Source organism: Zootermopsis nevadensis, unplaced genomic scaffold (assembly GCF_977971745.1).
Source record: "Zootermopsis nevadensis isolate Lab colony 2312 unplaced genomic scaffold, Znev_1.0 Znev_ptg000002l, whole genome shotgun sequence".
In the NCBI taxonomy this organism is placed as follows: Eukaryota; Metazoa; Arthropoda; class Insecta; order Blattodea; family Termopsidae; genus Zootermopsis; species Zootermopsis nevadensis.
This window is the reverse complement of record NW_028259134.1, coordinates 15,744,501-15,767,416: the sequence shown is the minus strand read 5'-3', so window position 1 is coordinate 15,767,416 and position 22,916 is coordinate 15,744,501. Positions and strand designations below refer to the sequence as shown.

At 36.6% G+C, this 22,916-nt stretch overlaps 1 protein-coding gene across 4 annotated transcripts in view; it reads left to right on the top strand.

Moving 5' to 3' along the window:
- The first annotated feature begins 315 nt into the window (after positions 1 to 315).
- The window catches only part of sbm (L-type amino acid transporter sobremesa), a 59,865-nt gene continuing 37,264 nt past the window's right edge, over positions 316 to 22,916 (top strand). The window contains exon 1 of one of the 4 annotated variants that reach the window (XM_022075141.2): positions 316 to 505. In XM_022075141.2, the coding sequence (XP_021930833.1) occupies positions 478 to 505 (28 nt within the window). In that variant the 5' untranslated portion in view covers positions 316 to 477. Of the gene's footprint in view, positions 506 to 16,409; positions 16,737 to 19,119; positions 19,221 to 22,916 lie in introns of those variants that run through there. The other 3 variants (XM_022075143.2, XM_087351047.1, XM_022075142.2) reach the window with 3 other exon arrangements.

Here is a 22,916-nt window from a genome sequence, read left to right as displayed (position 1 = left end):
ATCTTCACTTTTTTTTTAGTAAAATATACTAACATTAATGTTCGATTTAGTAACGAGATTATATCGAAAGATTGCAACAGCGCCATTGGTTAGAACAAATTACAAACCCCGATAATATAGATGTGCAAAAACATACAAAAATGAAACCAACTAAAATATCAGTTTTATCAATATGAAGTAATGTCAGGTTTTAACCTTGCACTTAACAATGAAATTCCTACGATATAATGAAAATATTTCCCGCCAGTGCGCGTTGCATATGCGCATGTATCGATACTCGGATAGTGAAATCAAACCACTATTGCGGGGGGAGTGGGGGAGGAGGGCGCCTGGACGCATAGCGTCTAGGCCGAAGTGGAGCAGGGGTGGAGGGGACATTATGGTGGTATACAAGAGCGGCTAAGGGACAGGCAGCAGTGTTGGGAGGGTCATGAGCGGAGAAAGTCACACACACACAACTGTTTGGTTCCACGAGTCATGTATCAGAATGACCGCCACAAACATGGTAAGTCCCAGTGTCGTATTGCATGAAAACTGTTCTGTCTCGATCTAGCTGAAGTTGAAACTGTGATCGTTCGTGGCGTTACTTCACAGCATGGAAGTCACATTTGCCAAACGCTATCAGTGGATGACAAAAGCTGTGTAGCGCAGAGGGCAGGAGTGTACATGGAAGTATATTCGTTTTTTAATATAAAAGAGGAGGGTTCTTTAAATGTTATTGTTATATGTTAAACTTATGTTGTGCAGGCAATTTATTTCTGGTGACACGTAACAGTAATTCACATCGGCAAATTCTTTCGTCGTGAAAGGAGTAGAAATATGTAATGGAGTATAAATTTTTAAACGAGTTCTTTCTGATTTGGAGTATTTCTCTGGTTTTAAGGTTAAGGTTGCAAAGCTACAGATATACAGTAAATAATCGTTTTTCATTGTTTGTATTTTGTTAAATATTTAACGTATTGAAATATGAAATGAAAGTTAAATATCTTAAAAATATTTGTATTTTATGTCATGCAAGAGTAGAATTTATTTAGGTTTTGAAAAAATATTTATAAAGTTATATTTGAAATATATGGAAAAAAAATTATGTTAAACTAGTAAAAATCAAAATTAAAGCAGCGAAAAATAGAATGTTTTATTGAACTTATTCGGGGTTAAATAAAATATTTATTGTAGTGATGTTTGTTGATCACTTTCCCGAAAAAGGCCTAGGCTGTAGGCTTAAGCTCGGGTTTTGGCTTTAAGTTCAAGCTTTCGGTTAAGCATACTGTTAGACGCTAGGGTTCTTGTAATTCCTGGAAGCTTTTTTAGCTGTTATTGGATATTTTAAGTTCTAATATTTACAACTTTCAGTGGTTTTAAAACATAAATAAAAGGTTTGCCGCGCCCTGTTTCGGGCGACTTCATCCTTCCGGGCGTATTAGAAAACCTACAAGCCTGTAACTCTTGGCCCATACCCCTTGTAACTTCATAATAAAGGGCAGTTCGGAATCTCAATACAGATTCTGAAACAATATCTTATTTTAACCATTAGCATAATGATAGGTCACAAAACTCATCATTGGATTATGCCCGCAGCTCAATACCCATTCTCTGTTATATCAAGTTTAACATTTTCCTTCCATCTCGTATTCCTAAGTCTTATAAGTGGTCTCTTTCGAAAGGTTTTCAGGCCAAAATTCTGGATGCATTTCTCGTCTCTTTAAACGTAATACATACCATGCCTCCTCTCTCTTCTTGGTTGAATATGCCTCGCCCCTCACTCGTTTCTTGGTTGAATATTTTAATCTAAACCCACCTTAATGATACCTTAATTCTTTGCCTAACCTAACCTATTTAAATTAAATTGGTGGCAGGAAGACCTGTATTAAAGTTTATATTTTTGGGAACTGAATAACAACATTTAACAATTTGTGAAGTTCAGTCAATTTTGAGCACATTATTTGAAGTTGTTAATAAATTATTTAACATGCCAATGAAAAAATATTTACTAATTGTGTGTAAATAACTTAGTTCAACCGAGGGGCCCAACGGATAGGGTTTCTGCCTTCTTTCCTCCCGTTTACCTGAAGACTGAAGCAGAATCCAGCTTCCGACACATGTAGTGAAATCCAAAAGAACAATTTTACATTACATTGTTTTATACTGGTCTAAAATACCAACACCAGTGGCCGAAGGGGCGAAGTATTATATCGAAAATTACATTCGTTCAACAATGTCTAGTGTTGACCCCAAATACCAAATTTCATCTAGATCTGTTTGATAGCTTAGGAAATGATTCGCGGATAGACAGTTACAACTTGGTGCTAAGGACGGGTACCAAGGTAATTAGGCTAACAATCTCGCTGCGATAACCGAGTTGTGAAGTCAAATGTTGCAACACTACTACATTATCATTTGTCTGATTCTGTGACAGTTGACTTCTCGCCAAGATTCGATCTTCAAAACAAAACGTGCGTTTTCAATAGTGGCTCCATGTGCCATCAAGAGCTTTTATAATTTAGACATCCAGAAATACCCACATGACGTGTATATGCCCATGAAAAGACCGTGGTATAAGAAACTGGCTGAGGAAAATAGGAATATTCAGTTCATTTAGGAATTACAGAAAGGCAGCTCATGAGGGATTTATTTTCTGAGTCTTAACACTGCTTTGACATTGTTCAAAGGACTCTGCTAATAGATTAGATTTCATTGCTTGACACTTTCTTTCTACATTTCTTTCTGCGTTTGTTTATTAATCTGTCTCTTTGCATCTTTGCTTATTTTATTGTCTCTCTGTGTTTCCTTATATCTTTCCGTCATTCTTTGTTTCCGTCCGTTGTGCGTCTTTTCCTCAGTTCAGTTGTTCATTTGCATCCATTCTGCTTAAGGAAAATATGTACGAGCCCGGTTTTCCCCCAGCTCGATTGAGACATTCAGCTAAACTGCGTATCACCCAATGTCTTGTGTCGAGGTTTAGAAGCAGTGTACAGGTGTTTGCCATTTATCTTCATCTGATGTTTGAAGAAGATAAATAAACATGCAATGAATTCTGTTGCATGTGTTAAGGTCATTCATGTTTACACAATTGTAGAGGTCATTTGAGACAGTTAACAATTTGGGGTGACACTTTTTTCCATTGGAATTTTAGGAGCTATCACAGTGCCTAAGGTAATAAGGCGTATAGGGAACTTGAGCTGAAATGCATACATTCTTAACCTTGCCTTTAGCCGAAGAGGAGTTGTCGGCTATAAGCCCCGGCTGCCTCTATTTCTCATTAAAGAGCCCCGTTAGATTCCAATGAGACCTAAAACTGGACATGCCTCAAAACCTTTATTGGGTGAAAGAAAGTGCTTCGGCGACAATGCCAGGAATTGAACTCATTTTTTGTTCTGTCTTTGGTTATTCCAGGTGGCAGGACTCGTAAATTTTCTTTTCTCATGTTGGTTTTCAAAATATATTTTAATTCTCGTAAGTTATTCAAATGTCTTCTTTTAATGATGTGGATGATACACCTCGTGAATTCAGGAATATTATATGATATTTCCGATTCTTTGCGTCTTCTTGTTTAATGGTTATATTCAGTAAAATCAGTTATCTTCTTAGGTTTAATTAACATTTAACCAATTATGCAATATATCTGAACCAACGCTGTGATAAAATATTTCACAAGTTTTACGTATTACGCCACATAAAAGTTTAGATACGGAAATTTTTACCAACCTGTGCAAGATGTGCGAGTCTTCGGAAGTGTCTGATCATAACACGCACAGGACACAGAATGTGTCTGTGCACGTCGGAAGAAAGTTATTTGTGGCGAAAGCGTTGCATATTTCGAGAATTATTGTCTTCAATTTCATAGTATGAAGACAAACACAGTTAATCCTGTAATGAGTAAGACATTGCATAATTTATGAGACAGGAATTACATTGGTATTTCCATCTACTTCTTGGTCTCCGTACACCTGCTTATCCACTGAGAATGCGTAAGTCAATTTAGGGACTTTATTACATTATTTTCATGTTAATTTAAAATTTATCCGATATTTTTATCGTATTCCACTTTTTAGCTTGCTCTCAACTTATTTCCTTCTTACAGCGTGTAAAAATTCTACGTCAAGGAAAAAACTTTTTTTAACACCAGTATACTGTGACCGAGAATTTTCATGGTCATGTCCATTCTTTGTCAAAAGAGACCTTCGCTTCTTATAGTTCGGGTATGTTAAGCACGAGACATGTCGTAATACTAATTGCAAATGACGCCAGACCTTCACTATTTCTGGAACTGCTGTTATTTACCTTTTTTGATTACGCAAGTGGTCCAGGATTTCCTCATCATTCGGCTTAGTAGTTAAGTGCTCACTTAGGTAACCGCAGGTTGATACATAATACTTTTAAGAGGTGCGGTGATCACGTGGGGCATGGAAATACGTAGTGATTGAGGAAAGTAATAACGCAGACACAACTTTACTGTAGACCACGGCGGGTCTGTTATACCATCTAGTCTAAATGCAACTGCAAGGGCAGATTTCAATTTCCAGTTTAATTAAGGACATGAATTTGAGGGAAACGTCATTAAAATCCCTTTATATCAATAGGTCTATTTATTTCAGCTGTCAATTTCGCAGCCTTAGAAGACTAGGGAGAAAGTCGTAAAGTATATTCCTTTCGGAGTCAGAATACACAGGTCTTCCTAGAATATGAATTCCAATTTGATCTTGATATTAGTTTATTGAAGTTAGATTTTTTTGTTAACAAATTTCATTAATGCAAACTATGCAATATTGCATAGTTTAATATATTTTTAGGTTAAAGTATTTTCCCCAGAAATTTATTCCCTTTCGAATATTAGAAAATGCATTATAATACCACACGATGGTCATATTCCAAACCCTTCAGCACTTCTTGAATTGTTTAGGTTTTCTTGACACAATAAAAAATGTATCAGAACCCGAATAATTTATATTTATACAAGTATCTTAATACTTAGTGTTGTAATTTATAATTAACAATAACAGTTTTGAATTGATAATGCAAGATGTTCCTTCTTCGTATACTTGTCAAAGCTATTTTATAATCATTGTGCATTTTTATAAAGAGCTGGCATAGATCAATACATTGACTACCTATCGGGCTAGACTACCACTGTTCGATTCCCTGTAGGGACACAAATATTTTCCACCATCACCACATCTGCATCGACCCTGGGACCCTCCCACACTGTGTCCAGTGGTTATCCAGAATTCTTTCCTGAGGGATAAAAGGGTCGTATAACTCCAAAGTTAAATTTATTTCTGAGCTTCGCCCCATTTAGTCCTTCATTATGTGGTGCTTGTGTATAGAAAGAGCATCTTTGTATCAGTTTTACACTGAAGAATTCAGTGTGTGTATATTATGCGCATTGGAGTTTGAGTGTTTTAAAAAAATGTGAATTCTGTTTTACGTGCTATTGCGTTGAGAACAGACGATTAAAGGACATTAAGCCCCGCCCTTTCCTCTTCTACAGGCCAATAGTGTTGCTTCCCTTTGATCTGATTAACCCGTGTCCATTCGCCATGTCGACGACTCTATTGAAAAAGAAGGCCTCAGACTTGCGTCTTATTGCATCTTCATTTGTTTCATGAGTAACGCTGAATATGAGGTCAAGTGGGTGACTTTACAGCCCAGAAATATATTTTGGATAATTAATATAGGCATGTGGTACATGTTTGTTGGAAAACGCGAAGGAAATTAGACAAATCAGAAGACCTAGACGTAAATGAGAGAAGAATATTAAAATGGAGCTTAGGAAAATAGTTTTCTTTTTTTTCTTTTTTCTTTTTTTTGGGGGGGGTGTTGGATTGGATTCGTCTGGCTCGTGACAGGAACCAGTTTCGGGCTGTTGTGAGCAAGGTAATAAACTTTCGGGTTGCGTAAAAGACGCGGGATTTGAATGACTGAGCGTTCTGTTAGCTTTTCAAGGACTCTGCTCCATGGAGTTAGCTCATTCAAATTGCCTTCGTGTCATCAGCAGATGCTGTGTTCGAGATAACGACTGTTAAATTCTGAAACGGCTTCCATGAACAAGTCGACAAGAACACGAAACGCTACAGCTTGTGCTACGTTGTAAACTCTGCCAGCATTATTCATTTTACATATGCTCTTATGCAGACGTAAGGAATCTGCACCCTTAAAAGAGCTGAGCTTGGAACTTTATCAATGGGTCAGCCAGAAGTAATTAATAACAAGCTGTAGTCTGCATGTATTGAAGCGTAATTGAATGGAATGCGTCAGTGGAACGTGCTAACTGGTTCACTTGACGGACACTTATTACAAGTTATACAACAGACCATGTGTTCCGAGTCGAGTACGTTAAGTGTACAAAGTAAACAAACAGTGAGGCCATGAAAAGTGTTTGTTACGTGATTTTCACAGAATTCATACAAAAAAAACAGTGTATTTATTGTAAACTTGTCCAGGCATGTAGCAAGCAATGGGAAATAAGAATTGCATACACAGTTTTGGTCGGAAACAGGTCCGGGGGGAGATCGCTTTGAAGGCAGTCGTAAATGATAGGATATTCTACATATCGTGCACAAACAGGGTGTAGACTGGACTCAGGTGGCTCATGTCAAGTTTTTGTGAGATAGTTCTGAACCTACCCATTTTATAAAAGATGGAGAATTTTTAATTGGGTGAGAGACCATAAACATTTCAAGACACAGTCTGCGCCGTGTAGTTAATCGTACTGAAGCTTAATTGGTATATCGGGTGTCTACGGGCTTCTTTACCAGGTTTTGACCTCCTACCTCAAAGAAAGAGCTTTGCTATTACAAAAATGATTTTATCAGTGCTGTTTAATTGGAAATTCTGAAAATTATACGAAACTCTGTGGATAAAGTGCAGCGTTTTTTAATGTTAAATTTGGTGGTACATATAATTGCCACTGTGCTTCTGTGAGGTAAAGAATGCGAAACTTTACTTTAGCGTCCTTTGTACATATTCATCTTGTGTTTAAGGAAAACGTTAAGTTTACAGTAACAAATCACCTGATAATACTAGTATTTTAAAATAATTTCCGTCTGAAATTATAACTAAAATTTATTCCTGGCACTAGGCGGATAGTAAATTTAAGTAAATAAATTAAGTTTGGTGTATGCATGTCTTGAACTGCAGTGTAAGTTTGTAAAGTAAACAGTAATTGACTGACGCGCTAACTGGAATAAACTTAGCAGCTTGGGTTCATCTGGTGAAACAGATCTTGTACGTTTTCGAAATTTTGCCAACTTTGCGGTAAAAGTAACTTTAAAATAAGATTAACGGTTTATCTCAGATTAACTGAAAATCTATTTAATCCTGACTGTAGTCTGTAAATCCTAGAAACAGATTCTTTTTCACCTTGGTATGATTAGTTACTGACTGTTTCTATAGGTGCCTTGTAGTCAGAGGATGTGTCCGTCCATATACTTCATATCCTAAATTACTTAACGGACATCGATTATCGATTATGAAGAAATGGAATTGGAATAGGTCCAGAGACGTAATCCGTAAAATAACAAGAATTTTCAAGCACAGTGTGCGCAGAAGAACTCTGAGCTTCAGTTACGTCACAGAAAAAGTGGATGGAAGATGGTAAGGGCAGAGGGGTGGAACAAGATGGCAAAGAATCTGAACTTATAGAGAACAACTGAAAAAAATATTTCCCCTTTTAATTTAGACATAATTGGTGATGAATCGCCCTGATGACGGAGGCAGTATGACCTCTGAAATGTTTGCAAACATCTACCAGACTACACAGCGCAACAACCCAGAAGACAGAAATCTTCATCGCCCTGATGACGGAGGCAGTATGACCTCCGAAACGTTGGATAACATCGACCAGACTACACAGCGCAACAACCCAGAAGACAGACATCTTCATACTCACCGCTGTAAAAACCTCAAAACTTACAAGTTTGCCAATGTTTCAAAGGTTCTTGCTGCCTCTATCGTCAAGACGATCGATAGACGGTGCTACAATGCAGAATACAGCCCTCTCCATACTTGTCGCTGTGTGAACCTCAAATCCTGCTTTCTTCAAATTCATTTCAACTTCACTTACTTCCTTGGATACTTGGATGACCCGTTGCTCAAGTTCCTTGAGCACTGCGGGTCCCAACTTTTCGTTGGCTCGATCTATAGACATTCGGTAGGACTCCTTGGACGAGGGATCGGCCCGTCGCAAGGCCTCTATCTATACGCAGGACGGCACAACGCAGAAAAACGCGGACAAACATCCATGGCTTGAGTGGGATTCGAACCCACGGTCCCAGCAACCAAGCGGCCACTGCGGACCCCTTCAACTTAACTATCTGCAGAATTGTCATTTGAGCAATATGGCCAGCGTGTCGTATTCGTCTTTACTTCACTGACCTGCGGTTTTGTGCTACTTTTACGATGCTGTATCTCGACCTTCTCATTTTTATTTCTGATAAGCCAAGAAGTTTTCATACGAACTTTGTAGAATCGAAACAAGAACTGTATATTTTAATAACGATATGTTCATTTTTATTGCAAATGAGCTAGAATCAAAAAGGGAGAATGATTTTTTTTTTTAATCTTGGGTTCTGATTCCGTGTTATGGTGATCTGGTTTTCCAGAGTTTCGGAGGATCTGACTACCTCCGTCTTCAAGGAGAAATGACTAAATAGAATTGAAATTGGCGACAGTCAGATTCTCCAAAATATCACCACAACAGGGTGTCTAAATCCGAGAATAAAAACCATTTGGTACAGAACTATATGAAGTACCGTGGACTTTTAAAGTGATGATGATGTTCGCTTTTGCGTTTGAGCAAGTGCTAATCTTTTCATTTTCGCAACGACATCCATGTTAGAGGAGACCTGCAAACAGAAGTTCCTTTGAAATTTATTGTGAGCGTGATGTTCTCACATGTGCCAAGATATTGCTGACGTCACTCCTCTTTTGCATCGTGTTGTTGGTCACGTACGAACAGTAGCGTCCTATTAAACGAACGCAGGTTCTACACCCGGTAGGCAGAATTTGTATATGTTGTTTCTGGACGTATTTTCCAGACATAAATTTTAGTCTTATTATTTGTTTTCCTCGATAATTTGTTATTGTCGTACGTAGTGGACCTTGTGCTGTACTGGTGCCTGAATTTGTTACGAGCATGGCGAGGTTAATTTTCAATGCCATTTACGCGTACGTATTTGCTTGTTTCGCTCCTTGTTTCTGAAATAACTGTTAATGCTGCTACAAAGTACGACAAATAATTTTAATCCTTGCTTTGTATTATTGTGAGACTGTCTGTTAACTTGTACATACGTTAATTGTTTTAAAGTACAGAATTCAACAGAAATTTCTGGACTGATGTGAGAGATATGAACTTGGCTAAAAGTGGACAAGATTACAGAACGAGGAACTTCGTGATTCATACAAATGACTTTAATAATACTGAGCATGACGTAATCTGGATTACCTAAACATTGCAGTTCCACATTTAACTCATTCATGTGAATACACGAAAACAGTTGTGCGTCATTTAACTGCCGACAGAGTTGGTTTTACTCTAGAAAAAACAATTTTGCTTTATTCAGGAACCCGACAAAGCTGTCAGGCGCACACCTACGGCTAAGGGAACGAACGGTTTTACACGAGTAAGTCACCACATAAATACCTTCCAAAAGTAATTTGAAACACGTGAAGCCATGATATAAATCTTTTTAATGGCAGTTGTCATTTTATTGTATTACTCATATGACTGGGACCATACTTAGGCCATTGTGTTTCTTAATAAACAATGCAATAAAATTGTATAATTGAATGTTCGACGTGTGTTATGAGCAACGTTACAAATCCTGATTCTTTGCCGATCATACTAGAAGCGAGGTTATTATTAACATAAATTGTTTTGGAAACATGTATTTAGTAATATTAAAGTGCGTACATGTCGGCACTACTTCGGCGTTATAAGCAGCCCAATTGCTGCACATGATGTAGGCAATATTCTAAGTTGAAGCGTCTTGTAGTCTGGTAGAATTTTACCGACGTTTCAGAAATGCTTAATGAAGCCAGCAGGCATATCAGAAACAATGGTAAACGTCTACCAGACTACACAGCGCTACAACCCAGAAGACAGTCATCTAGGAATTAGTTGTGATTTTTATCAAAATATTTATTTTAAAATGTTGCGTGTTCAGTATCTTTTTCGATGTGTCACGTGTGGTACGCTTACCAGTGAACCTTATTTCTTCCATATATGAACGTCGTACCCGGCTGTATATTCTGATAATTCCCGAGTATTTTCACACTACCAAAACTGGAATGAAATATGATATCTTGATGCAGACCTAGCACCAAAATATCTCTCCTGTATCCAGCAGGTTAATGTAGCGTTAATACTTCAGTCTTGTATTTTGAAAATAACCAGTTCGTATCTCGTCCTGGTTATCTGCTATCCTCTCATATGGTTCCGTGATTTTTCTCAGCTCCTACATCCGAATGCTAGCTTCAAACTCAATTTAAGTCAGTACAGCTATCTAATCGTTTACAGTGCGCTATTAAAATTATTCTACCGTTAAACTCTGCAGTCAAAAAGGCATAGTTAAATAGTTAGAAAATATCGTATAGTGATCATGGTTTCCGTGGCAAGTGGAAGCGACTTTGTTAAATAATCTAAGAATCAATGAACCAAGTTCTGTCAGATCCGTAAGTTGACATTACTTTGCATTTCCTGTATCCGTTACATATTTGATGATGTTGCATCAGCTTTGCGCAACTGCCGGTAAGGAAATGCTTGGCAAATCTGATTCAGTTCAAGAGAAACCACCCAATCTGTCGTCACAGTAAAACACTGAAAGTGGGTGGCAATAGGAATTTTAGTCGAGGAGATTCCAGGAAAATTGTGATAAACACCGCAACTGATAAAGCTGAGCGTTATCATTTTTACTGTACACCAAATATGATTAGGTTGATCAAGAATGATATGAATAGGGTTTGTAAGACGCATAACAGATGGTATATGCATGCAAAAAGTTTTGGCAGGACAGGACAGCGTAAATAGCAGGATAATATTAAAATTGATTCCAATAATAGGATATGTGTGAGAGGACTAGATTCATCTGACTCAGACAGAAATTAAACCTTTTCTGATGCTTCTATCTTTCTAATGGAAACATAGTTTACTGTCGCACACATGTCTTAAACTTCATTCGTACGAATGTGCGCCTTGAACTTTTTATGCGAAGTCTGTATGCTTCTGACATCTCTTGGAAATGATTAGTATGATGTACTAATAGTGAGTTTTGAGAAACAGAAAGGGAATTCTAATGCATATCATGGTGCCCGAAACAATTAGATTTGTGGTGAACGGAAAACGTTTCGTGTTTCGTGGTTGTTGATGAAGTCAGAGGAATTCTGCAAAACTGTACAGCGTCGCAGAATGATAAATATGGTAATTCATGCTTAGATACTGATAAAGAGATACCAAAATGACAAGAAATTAAACTGGGGATGTTGGACCTCGAAGAGCAGTGGAACGAAAAAAATATTTAAACAATCAGCCGTTGTTATTATAACTAAAGTTTGATAATTTTACAGATGTTACACTAAGAGGTCGATTATTCCACAGCTGGCGTAAAAGTGTAATTAATTTAATTAAAATTATTTTTATTAGGTTTTTACGTATCCTCAGACTACATGACAGTTCCTTCCGAAGAGTTGAATTTGACCCAGCCACTCTGCAGTAAATTCAGGATTTACCAAGCGTCTATGAAATGTTACTAAACGTTCCTAACATTGCCAAATGTTTCTTTGGCAACTTCAGAATTCTGAGGAATCTTTTATGTACCTCTAAAATTTATCATATGCCCTTCTCACACCAAACATGTCAGTAAGTCCATGAGTTATATGAAATCTACGTGTCTCCTTGAAGTTGTAGGAAAGGCGTCGCTTATTCGCTTACTTTTTTTTTCTCAGTTTCTTGGAACGGTCGTAAACCTTGACAATGATTGTATTCTCCCCTTCTCTCCTTTGCAGTACGTGACAGTGGTCATACGTCCAGCCACAATCGTTAAAGTCAGCAATATTAATTTTCTGCGATTGCTGAATTGAATTTCTCCATAAATATGTTTGTTCTGCACTTCGTTGTACATTTAACACGGGGCTGTGCTATGTGCCGAGTAGTCCCATTGAAACGCGACTGAACTGTGTTTCGGATTTCCCAGTATCGATTACTTACACGGTTCTTAGTGAATTGATAGCCGTTAACATAATCTTGAAATGTTTCTGAAACCAGCAGGATACAAATTCTAGTTTCGAAATGTCATATAGAACTAACCCTGTTGCATGTCTTGTCGGCTTCTAAATGCTTATTGACGTCACAAGCTAATTGAAACATACTACTCAGACAAACTGTTTCAATAAGTAACAATTACTTGTACTTCTCACTGTCATTTGGAAATTGAACTTTGAACCCAGTTCACAAACGAAGAACTAGGAATGAAGATGTATGAATATATCCATGTCATATCCTGTAATTAATTATGTATTGATATGTTATCTTTGTGTTCCTATTTAAGACATTCATTGTACGTTTGCCGGTTTCTCGTACAAGTCTCATGAGTGGCTAATTAAGAATCTTCCATAATTTTTACAATTTATGGCGACGTCATTTCGATAGGGAGGTGTCTCTCCTTTTCAGTTTTAATGAGATCTACGTGTAATTCAGTAGATCACTGTAATAGGAAGATAAATGTTTGGCGACGTCATAATTCTCTTCTAATGCTAATATTGCATTTACATTAATCCTTTAAAGTTTACTGGTAATTATATGCACCACCAAATTCAACATCCTGTAAGTCTGTATTTTCCTCAGCGAGTGTGTTATGACTTTCTTATGATTCTCGGGGTTAACAGCGATTATTTCTTAAGCAAAATTAACCGATTGGTCTTTATAATGGAGAAGTGTGTGGAGATGGCTGTCTTTTGGGTTGTAAAGCTATGTAGTCTGGTAGTTTACACACGTTTCTGAAGTACCTGCTGCCTCTATCATCAGGAACACAGAAGTTTACTAACGAACTTTTTCGCCAAGCCGCTGAATACAAATCTATTTTTATTCAGAGAGAGAAATTATTTTTGCTACAGTTTTGGTACCGATTCAAGACGTGCTTTAACAAAGATACGTTGTAGTAAAATCTCTAAAACTGGATAGTGCCTTGCGAAACTTTACGCAATGTTAGCGAAGGCATCTTACCACAGAGCGCACTTAGAAGTACAGTGGCATGGCTGTAGTTATGAGTTTCGTCCTTAACTTTCAAAGACTGTTAGAGGGCGCCTATATAAATACTTTTATTTGATATATGGGTTCTGAGATAAATATACTTGAAACAAGTCAAAGGATTATTGTAACCTATGTGTTAAGGGAGAATTTTATATTCAAGAGATGAATGCGCATTTATTCTTGTTTGATATGAACGTTTAGGGACAAAAATCTAATTTATTTTTCAGTCGAGTTGTTGTCTGTATCTTGTAAATTTCATATTAGCTGACGTCATATACATCTTAAGTTGTATTATGAAAATGCGAGTTTATGTGAATATGTTTGCATGTCGTAGTCGATACGTATTTAAACTATGTTTCTGTGGCCTTTTGAGATCCACCAGGAAGAAATCAGTCTTTGTTAAGTAATGGTTTTCTGGATGTCTGCAAGAATGGTAATAACTTCATTTATATTTTACTTTCTCATTCTCTTCTTTTTTATTTATTTTCATCCTTCTTCAGTGTAATGAATGTCCTGCCGAATTGCGCATTTGTCATCTGAAGTGGGAAGAAAATAATTATTTTTCAATTTTGCTTAATGCAAATACGTAATATGTCATTTACTTTTGTTTATGAATTTCATTATAAATCAGTAGCAACGCGTATATAATTTTCAGGGATGTATATAACTTGATCCCACATAGTTGCGATAAATTAATATATGCTTTGTAGCCTCATGTATTAGAACGCGAACTTATAAAAATTGCAGATTTTTTGTAAACTAAAAAACGAACATCCAATTTAAAAGAATCCAATCATTGGTGCGTGACTGAGTGGGTCGAACACTGATTGTTTACCATCTACTCTGCGGTTACGAACGTTACGCGTGATATTGAGTGGCTGCAACTTCTCCAACTGCTGTGTTGTGCAGAGATGTCTATATCACTTGTAATTTCCAAGCTGCGTTATGCGGATCCCCTGGGTTAAGTGGAGATTACCACTGGCTTCAAGAATTTCATTACTAGCATCAATCTAACTTTGTCTTTTTTAAAAATTGATTAGTCTGAAAAGTCGAAAGTTTTCTTTGTAATGACCACAGAATGTATTTTAACTGTCCCTGAAACCGACACTCGGTACGTCAAGAGCCGATGGTACGAAATGTCTTTCATAACCATATACAGATAAGCGTAACAGATTCATGTCTGCTTATCTGAAGATAGCTTTAATATTGCGTGATGCAATGCACGACCCCAATCCTTCCTGACAAGTGTTCGCTGGTTCGAAGTTCTTATATTTAATATCTGGGTTTATTATTCTTTTTACCACACCTCGTTTTTAATAAAAACATTCCAGCATGTATTTTAAAGTACCTGCTTTCAATTTTCCTTGGATTTTCTAATATATGCCCCAGTTTTCTGTGTTCCTGCCTCACAAAAGCCTCTGTGTGCCAACAGAGAGATTCAAATTCCATATTCTTTCTCCAATATTATTCTTTCTTCTACTTTATTCCCTGTGCTACTGCGGGCTCCATGTTCTATAAACGACTTGTCTTGTAGGTTTATTGAATGGCAGTCTGTGTGCCACAAAATGTCATATCTTGATGACACGTCTTTGGTTGTTAATCATTTCAGACATTTTATATCTAAGGCAATTGAAAGTAATAAGTAGCTTGATAACTGTGTCAATATTTGGTATTGATAAGACTGCTGGCGGTATTCGTCGTTTGTTGTTATACTGATTAATGAGATGCTTATATCTTGTACGTAAGACAAGGCAATGCTGTTGAGAATAAGCGTCTTCAAATAATTTAATCAGATAATTGCATGATATAACTTCTTCAAGTCAAAATGACTAAATGATGCTGAAGAGGTCTTCTGGTGATAAGAAAGAAGTAGATTAGGGTAAACCGTACGCATTAATCTATGGGTTCCGTTTCTTTTGCAGAAGTAGTCTAAAATATTTTAAAGTTGATCTTAGAAATGGCTTTCCTTACCGAAAGTTCTAGTGATTTTCGATTGGGTAAATGTTGAGGCAAAACTTTGAAACAGTCTGTAGTAGATACTACTTTTGTAATTTACAAGCCGCATTTTAATTGGACGTACATGGATAGCATTTTGCTGGGTTATTTTGCTTTGTAGTTTGGTAGAAGTTTACCTGAGTTTTAGTAGTCCCTGCTGCCTACATCATCAGGGCGATTAGATCGCTACAACTCAGAAAAGAGCTGTCTTCCGACTCACATCCGTGAAAATCTCGAATCCTACTTGGACGTACATAGAGCGTTAAGCTGATAACAACTAAGTCGATCGATCATTATAGTTAATTTGTAGATCAATCAAATTGCGGAAATAAAGTAAAGCAGTCCCGCTGCCGTGTATGTCGTTTTGGGGGGTGAGGGTATAGCTCCTGCTCATTCTTGACCTCGGCACTAGATTGAGGTGAGTGATCAGCGTCACAAATTGCGGAAGAGGGAACCGAAATCTTGGAAATTTAAAATTGGCTAATAATTAACCAATTAATACAAATCAACAATTAAACAGTCATTCACTAATCGGACACTCATTAATTCAGTAAGTCAAATAATCGGTCAATTTTAAATTAACATCAATCAGGAAGAAATTTTATATCGTTAGCTTTCAAACTGGGTGAAGACAGTTGACATGCATTGGACGTTTCACCAAGTCAGTCATTCAGCCTAAAATGAATGAAGTAGTCATGAATTAATGAAAGAGTTGAAGTTTTGGTCATGTAGGAAAGATATTAAATATATCTATCTATCAATGAAATAATTGTTGTGGTGTGAGCAAACGAAAAAACTGAAAAATCATTCAGAATTGTTACTCATACGATAATTGTTGTTGTTGCTAATGATGATGATGATGATCATGTTGTTGTTGTTACCTTATAGCTATTTATGTAGCACACTAATAATAAAGAATTTAATATATTAATTATTATTATTATAGTTATTGCTCTTTGGCCGTGTAGACAAAGACAGAACTATCACCATCTGAATACTTTAAACAGGAAAAAGATTGCCTGTTTTTAAGTAGAAGCTTCTAACACGAAAGCCCAATAGTATCCGACCTTGCAAGAAATTTAACTTTGTTAACAAGTGTGTAAATGATAAAGAAGCTGACGTATCCTGATGTGAGTCGCAGTCAAGGCAACTGATGCAGTCTGTGATAAGCATCCGATGGCACTAGTCTTTGGTGGTGTAACTACCACACTTGAGTATTCTACTCATTTCTGTACGTACGAATGAATATATTCTTACAACTGTCTTGATTAAAGTCGGAAAATGTGCTGTAAGAATTTTGTATATGGTTTCATTAAAGGAACAGCGTCATTTTTTGTCTGGCATTGAAAATCGAGATGATGTTCTGATGCTTGTTACTCTGAGACTGCTGGGTAATATAGTGATCTGTTTGTAATGAGCCACCAAGCTCACCGGACTTTACGGGTGAAAACAGGTTTATGCCGTCTGAACAACATTGCAGACGTTATCAGGAAGAAAGGTATTAGTGCACAGTGTATAACAGTACAGAGTGTTCATATTCTAACTTCAAAAGTGGTAACTCGTTTTGAGTGTTGTTTCCTAAATTAGTTTTTTAAAAGGATTTGAGGTTTTCACGGTGATAAGTGTGAAGATCTTTGTCTTCTGAGTTGCGGCGATCTCGACAGCCTGATGATGGAGGTAGCAAGGACCCCTGAAACGTTGGTAAACTTCTACCAGATTACACGGCGTTACATCCCAGAAGACAGCCATCTTCTTCCTTAGATTTTATACTTGTCATTTTTCTGTTATGATGATAGCGATTTATTATACTTACTTTACTGTACTTTACTTTACTTTACTGCACTATGTTCTATCCTGTTTCAACATTTATAAGTATTTGTGTGGAAGAACCAAATTCATTATGAAAGACTTGGTAAATTACATTGATGCAAGGAGACTCGTTCAAAAGAAGGCTGTAAACTGGTTCAAACCTAATATTTAATGGGAAGGTGAAGAATTATTTTATTAGTATGGTAGTTTCCAAACTAATATTGAACAACCGCTGTGTCTTAAAATAATTCATTGTTTCGTCAGATAAATTTGTATAATGACGACTTTTATTGAAAATGTCAATTTAAGAAGTAATCCCAAAAAGTCTCATATTTAACGTATTTAGCGGTGGGCAGTATTTAGTCACCCCACCCCATACTGGAAGACCATCGCTTGTCGGCTGTCCTTGACTACTTATTCAATACATTCTCAGCTAAGCGTCGTACCGTGGTGACAAGGGGCCCACTTAAAATGGGAATAAAGGATGTATGTATAATATAAAACGGAGATCTCATTAATGTAATCCTTGTGTTGAAAACCCTCGTTGTAGTTTCCGTTAGTTTAGTTTAGCGTACAATAAACTCTTTTGTTTACTTGAGACATTTTGCGGTCTGTAGTAGCTTTACGAGCCGTCGGTATTACGTGGCGTACGAACGTGTCTGGTATGCAACCCCTTGCTTCTGGAATGTCCCTCGTGCCATCTTGGCGACTTGCCGAATAATAGTCGCAGGCTAGCTCTCTGCTGTCTTGGGCATACTGTCATCAAGGATTACGACAACAGTGGAAAGTGAATTCGATTCATTAATCAATCTCCACGGTATTTCCTCAGATATGCACCAAATCGAAAACATTTAAAACTGTAATTGCACACATATAAGATTTATGACTATTACGACTCATGAATGCTATAAAATCCTCTCGTGCGATCATCCTTGCCAATGTTGGGTTAAAAACCAACGTGTGATGAAGATTAAAGAGCGGAATTAATGATATCTGGGGTCTTATTTGTGGGATTTTAACGATGACTGATACGTGGAGGTGGGATGACAATTGTAAGTCCAGATTATTCTTTTTGGTAAATTTTACAGAAGAACTTTAGAAAAATATGAAAATATGTCTGTATAAAATGATTTGAAATGAATACATTGTGGCGTGTATACTGAATTTACATCTTAAAATAAGCAACGTCATTTGGGTCGGTAAACTATACGAGAATGTGGGTTATGTAAGGTAGATAAAAGTTGCTGCTTGAGGAATTTAACTCTCGAAGTTTCAAAATGACAAATTTTATAGGAAGGCGATAATGAAAGGTAAGTTGGTAAGTGTTTGGATTGAGACGACCATAGTCGATTTGAAGATCAGAATCTAAGTATTTGCTTGGGGATATTAAGGAAGCGACAGAGATCGACAAGGATAATCGGTAAGCTAATCGAAATTCGAGTATCTCCTGCTTGATGGCAGGTATGTTAAATAAATCGATGTGTCCTATTTTAAGGCAATACTGCAGTAGGTTACATGCCTTGAGAGAATTAAGAAAACTAAAGTCTCAGGACTCCTGGCCTTTTGCCGAAAATCCAGCCCGAAATAAAATTAAAATAGAATGAATATAAAGTTTTTTTAAAAGAAAAGAAGAAGAGAATTGTGAATCAAAGAGAGTGCGAGTAAAGACAAAAATCGAAAGAAAAATAATGAATGAGAATTTAAGACGAAAAGTGAGAAGATTTGTGTTAATATGGGAGCATAAAACATAATAGAAAGACAAAATAAAATAGTCAGAAGCAGAAGAATATAGCTGAATTAAGAAAGAAGACATAATGAAAATAATAATAATAATAATAATACTTAAGGAGTTTAAATAACATTAAATAAAAATTCTAAAATAAAAATAATTTTAAATATGAATATGCAAATAAAGTGTGAATACACGACTGAATGATTGAATGAATTAAGAAGAAACAAAGATCTTTATTTGGCGAACAGTTTTAATGAACAGGAACTGAAGAAAATCACGTGGGACGCGGACGTAGCATCGCGATGTAGCATCGCGATGTAGCTAGCTATTCCTGTCCGCGCTCGGAGCCCAGCCAGTACAAGTGCTGTGGCCGGCTGGGGCGGACGATGAGAGGCAAGATCTGGCATCTGCTGTGTTCCTCCGCGCGGTCCGCCAATCAAGGTGTGTCGACACTGCATTGCCCACTTTTCTTACTATAACATTCACACTTTTGTTTCATTTTGTTTGAAAGTACAAGATCGCGTGTTGCGATGTGGGCGTGAAACTTACCTCTTACTGCACGGGAAGAATAGTGGTTGAGGACATATGTAAGGATATTTGGCTTAAGAGAGAGAAATAGAGGATTCATAATTTGTACTTCTTGCCAGATGAAGATGGCGACCTTATGGGGTATTACTCCCTGTAGTCTCGTATAAGTTGACCGAGATTTAAGAGGTACTTACTGCCTCCATTATCAGCGTGATGAGTGGTCATCGCCCTGATGATAGACGCAGATAAATATTCAAAGTGATCTTCTGTGTGGATTCCATAGAGTCAGGAAATTCTTTTAGTGAGTGAGTTAATTAAATTTTTAAATAATACATGGAAGACTGGAAATAGTTATGTAAGAAATGAAATCGCTTTTTCGGAACAAAACTTTATATAATTTTAAATATGTTTCTGACTTTAATCTAAACTGTGATTTATATTATAATGTACATTACATTTATATATTATGCGATGTTATGTAAATATCTAGAGCCTGTACTTCAGAACCGCTGTTGCAATGTGTAAATTCTGCAACATTTGTTTTGGATCGAGTCCATGGCGCCTCCACAGCTACACTTTTGTTTCACTACAATTCGGTATAAATATACAGTAGTGTAACCCAACTACACATTCCTCATATATTTATTTATCGTTTAATTACGCTGTCAGTAGCTCAAGAATGTGGAGCGTCGAATGACTGCGTTTTTAATAAAAATATAATTTTAATGGCCGTGAGAGGACGCTGTCATGGACTAATGTGAGATATCCAAACGTTTGCATAGAGGGACCTGCGGGAAACTGCGATGAAACTCGGTTACTATACCAAGTATTCGGACCGAGAGTTGAAACCGGTACCTACGTGAAACAGGAATCCACGAACCCAGGCCTCCGTGGTGTGAAGCCGGCAACTAACCGCCTGAGCTATGGCACAGCCCTAGGTTGCTATCTTCCAGAGACCCAGACGGTGAATAAACTCTTAAACATTCCTACGGAGATCAGTGAACCCTTAAGGAAACATGCAAACGTCTGACGTACACTTACGCGTTTAACAGATCCTTTGGGTCATTACATTCTGTTACAGTTTTATTCTGTTGAGAAATTTTATTTCCTAGATGCATATAAAGAAAATGGATTTGTAGTAAATTCAATATTTTTAACATTTATTTGGTTTATACTTTAACAGTACCTTTTATTTTTACGTATTTTATGTATCTATATCAATTTTGTTTTTAAATAAGAAGGCATTTCGAGGGTGTGCTGTTGTAGAATTTATTAGGATGTGTTAACCATCTTTTACAGGCAATATTCTTTTGAGTATGGCTATCTTCTGGGTTGTTGCATCGTGAAAACCTCAAATCCTAAATGTATTCTTTGGTTTTTCCAAATATTTTTGTATTAGCCTATTTGTTTTTAATTTTCTTATCTTGTAATTCCTTTTACACATTTGAAAAGTTTTGTTTTGTTCCCTTGGATGTTTCTAGACTCTGTTGTTTCGTTGTGATAGTTTTAGGTCAAAATATAATTTAAGTAGTGTACGATGTATAAAAATAACAAACGTGAAATAGCAATCGTTTAAAAAATAAGTTATTATTTTTAAATGTAACGCCTAGAGCTTCATAGAATTTTTGAGACAACTATCTTTTCGTCTATTAATAAAATGTGTTATAAATTTCCACTGAAAGTAGAAGCAAAAATAATAATTTAGTAAAATTGGCTTACCATGATTTGGACTGTAGTTCAAGTTCCGATATATTTTGCAAAAACACCTTATTAAATATTTATGTAAGTAGAGCATACGGAGTGTTACAAGAGTTATTTTCTTAAAATAAAGAATAAATTGTTCGTATAAAATTGGATATTTGCATGCATTGTGAAATGGTTGATTATGTTGGTGTTATTGTTTTGTTCTGTTGAATACGTAGTTATTTACACAATTTACAATTTCACTTTTTGAACACGTATTATACTAAAACAATTTTGAGAACTTCAGCAGGTTTGGAGATATTCTTATGCCATTTTGGAAGGTTGTAACAACGTATTCATAATCTAATCGTAACATGTGTCCTGGCAACTAGTATCTAATATGCACTATCAATTTATATATTCTATGTTCACATTTTCTTGTTTTATTAATGGTTGTTGCGTATGTAATTTGACATGTGAGAAATCTAACACATGTAGTGTGTTTAAAGTAACTTTGATTTACAAACATTGGTCCAGTATCAGTATCACGATTTTGAAACTCTGTAGAGCGTGCGACAGTATACTACCCCATGCGAGTTAGGAAACTTCTCCGGCACGTTTGTCATGCGGGTAAGCGAGTCGCGCAGGCGTTTGTCTCTAATTACAATGCTTACTTTTCTCGTGTGCCATTGTACATACGAGTACTTACCTCAAGTGTAGATTCTAAGACATACTTTATGCTTACGACAGACTAGACTTCAGCTGAGCTTTGTGAATCGTGAGACATGCAGTTCATTTCTCGTTAAGCTCAGATTTTTTTAGTTGATTGAGAATTTTTGTATTATCAATTAACTGTATTCAAACGATTATTTTTTTATTATTAAGTACACTTTTCTAAACTTAAAACTTTTATTTCTTTCTGTTGAATTCTTTGTGTGAGCAGACTTGATAATTATTTACATGAAATATAACACTTGAATTATTTTAACATTACGAACTGTGACGCTCGTTGCAGTGCTAGGGTGGGGTGGGGGGGTTGGGTTGAGATTAACATCCTGCTTAATTATACTTATTGAAACTGGTATCAAGTAAGCCTTTTAGGGCGCCATAAGATTTTATTGGCTTTCTTCGAAATCTTTCCACCGAACGTGGAAGTCTTTTAACTCCCTGATGTAGACATTGGCTAATTTGAAATGAGATTTGTTGGTTGCACGCAACTGAATGGTTAGGTTATTTTATTCTGGACTGTAACACCGTCTGGTCATGTAGGTGAGTACCAACGATGAATACAAAGAACGAATCCGGTGAAAAGCGGGTTAAATCCAGTCTCTGCTACGTTGTGTACATCAGATACAACTGAAACAGCTGTACGATAGGCCTCTGTATGACACTTGAGGTTCTCACGGTAACGACGATCACATTTTTCTGGGTTGTGGACTCGTAGGAAGACACATACGTTAGGGTAGTTACTCCCTTGCTTTTTCCCCATACATTTTACATTAAATATGTTTGTACAAAACCATAACGCATTCTGTTTGTTTAAAAACTCTCTTGTCAACACCCTATCACAAATGTCTTTACATTTTACATTAACTTAACATTTTATTTAAATATTGGCTTAATATCGCCTTTATTACTTCTAATTATGGTACATATTCGGTTTCATACTTTAAGTGCAGGCTCAGTTTTTTCCTAATTTGCTATTACGTGCCCCAATTTGGTATCAGTTTTGCGTATTTTTTTCTCGCGCTAACTTTTGCTTGCCTATAATTGGATCCAAATTCCATGATATTTGCTTCCAATTTAATTTGTCTCCATTCCTTTTTCTCCTCGTATTCCAAACCTGAGACAGTTGAGACTGTAATAGTTCAGTTTCCCATATAAGAAAAGAGCGCGGAGTGCTTGATAATTTTTGCAATGCACGTG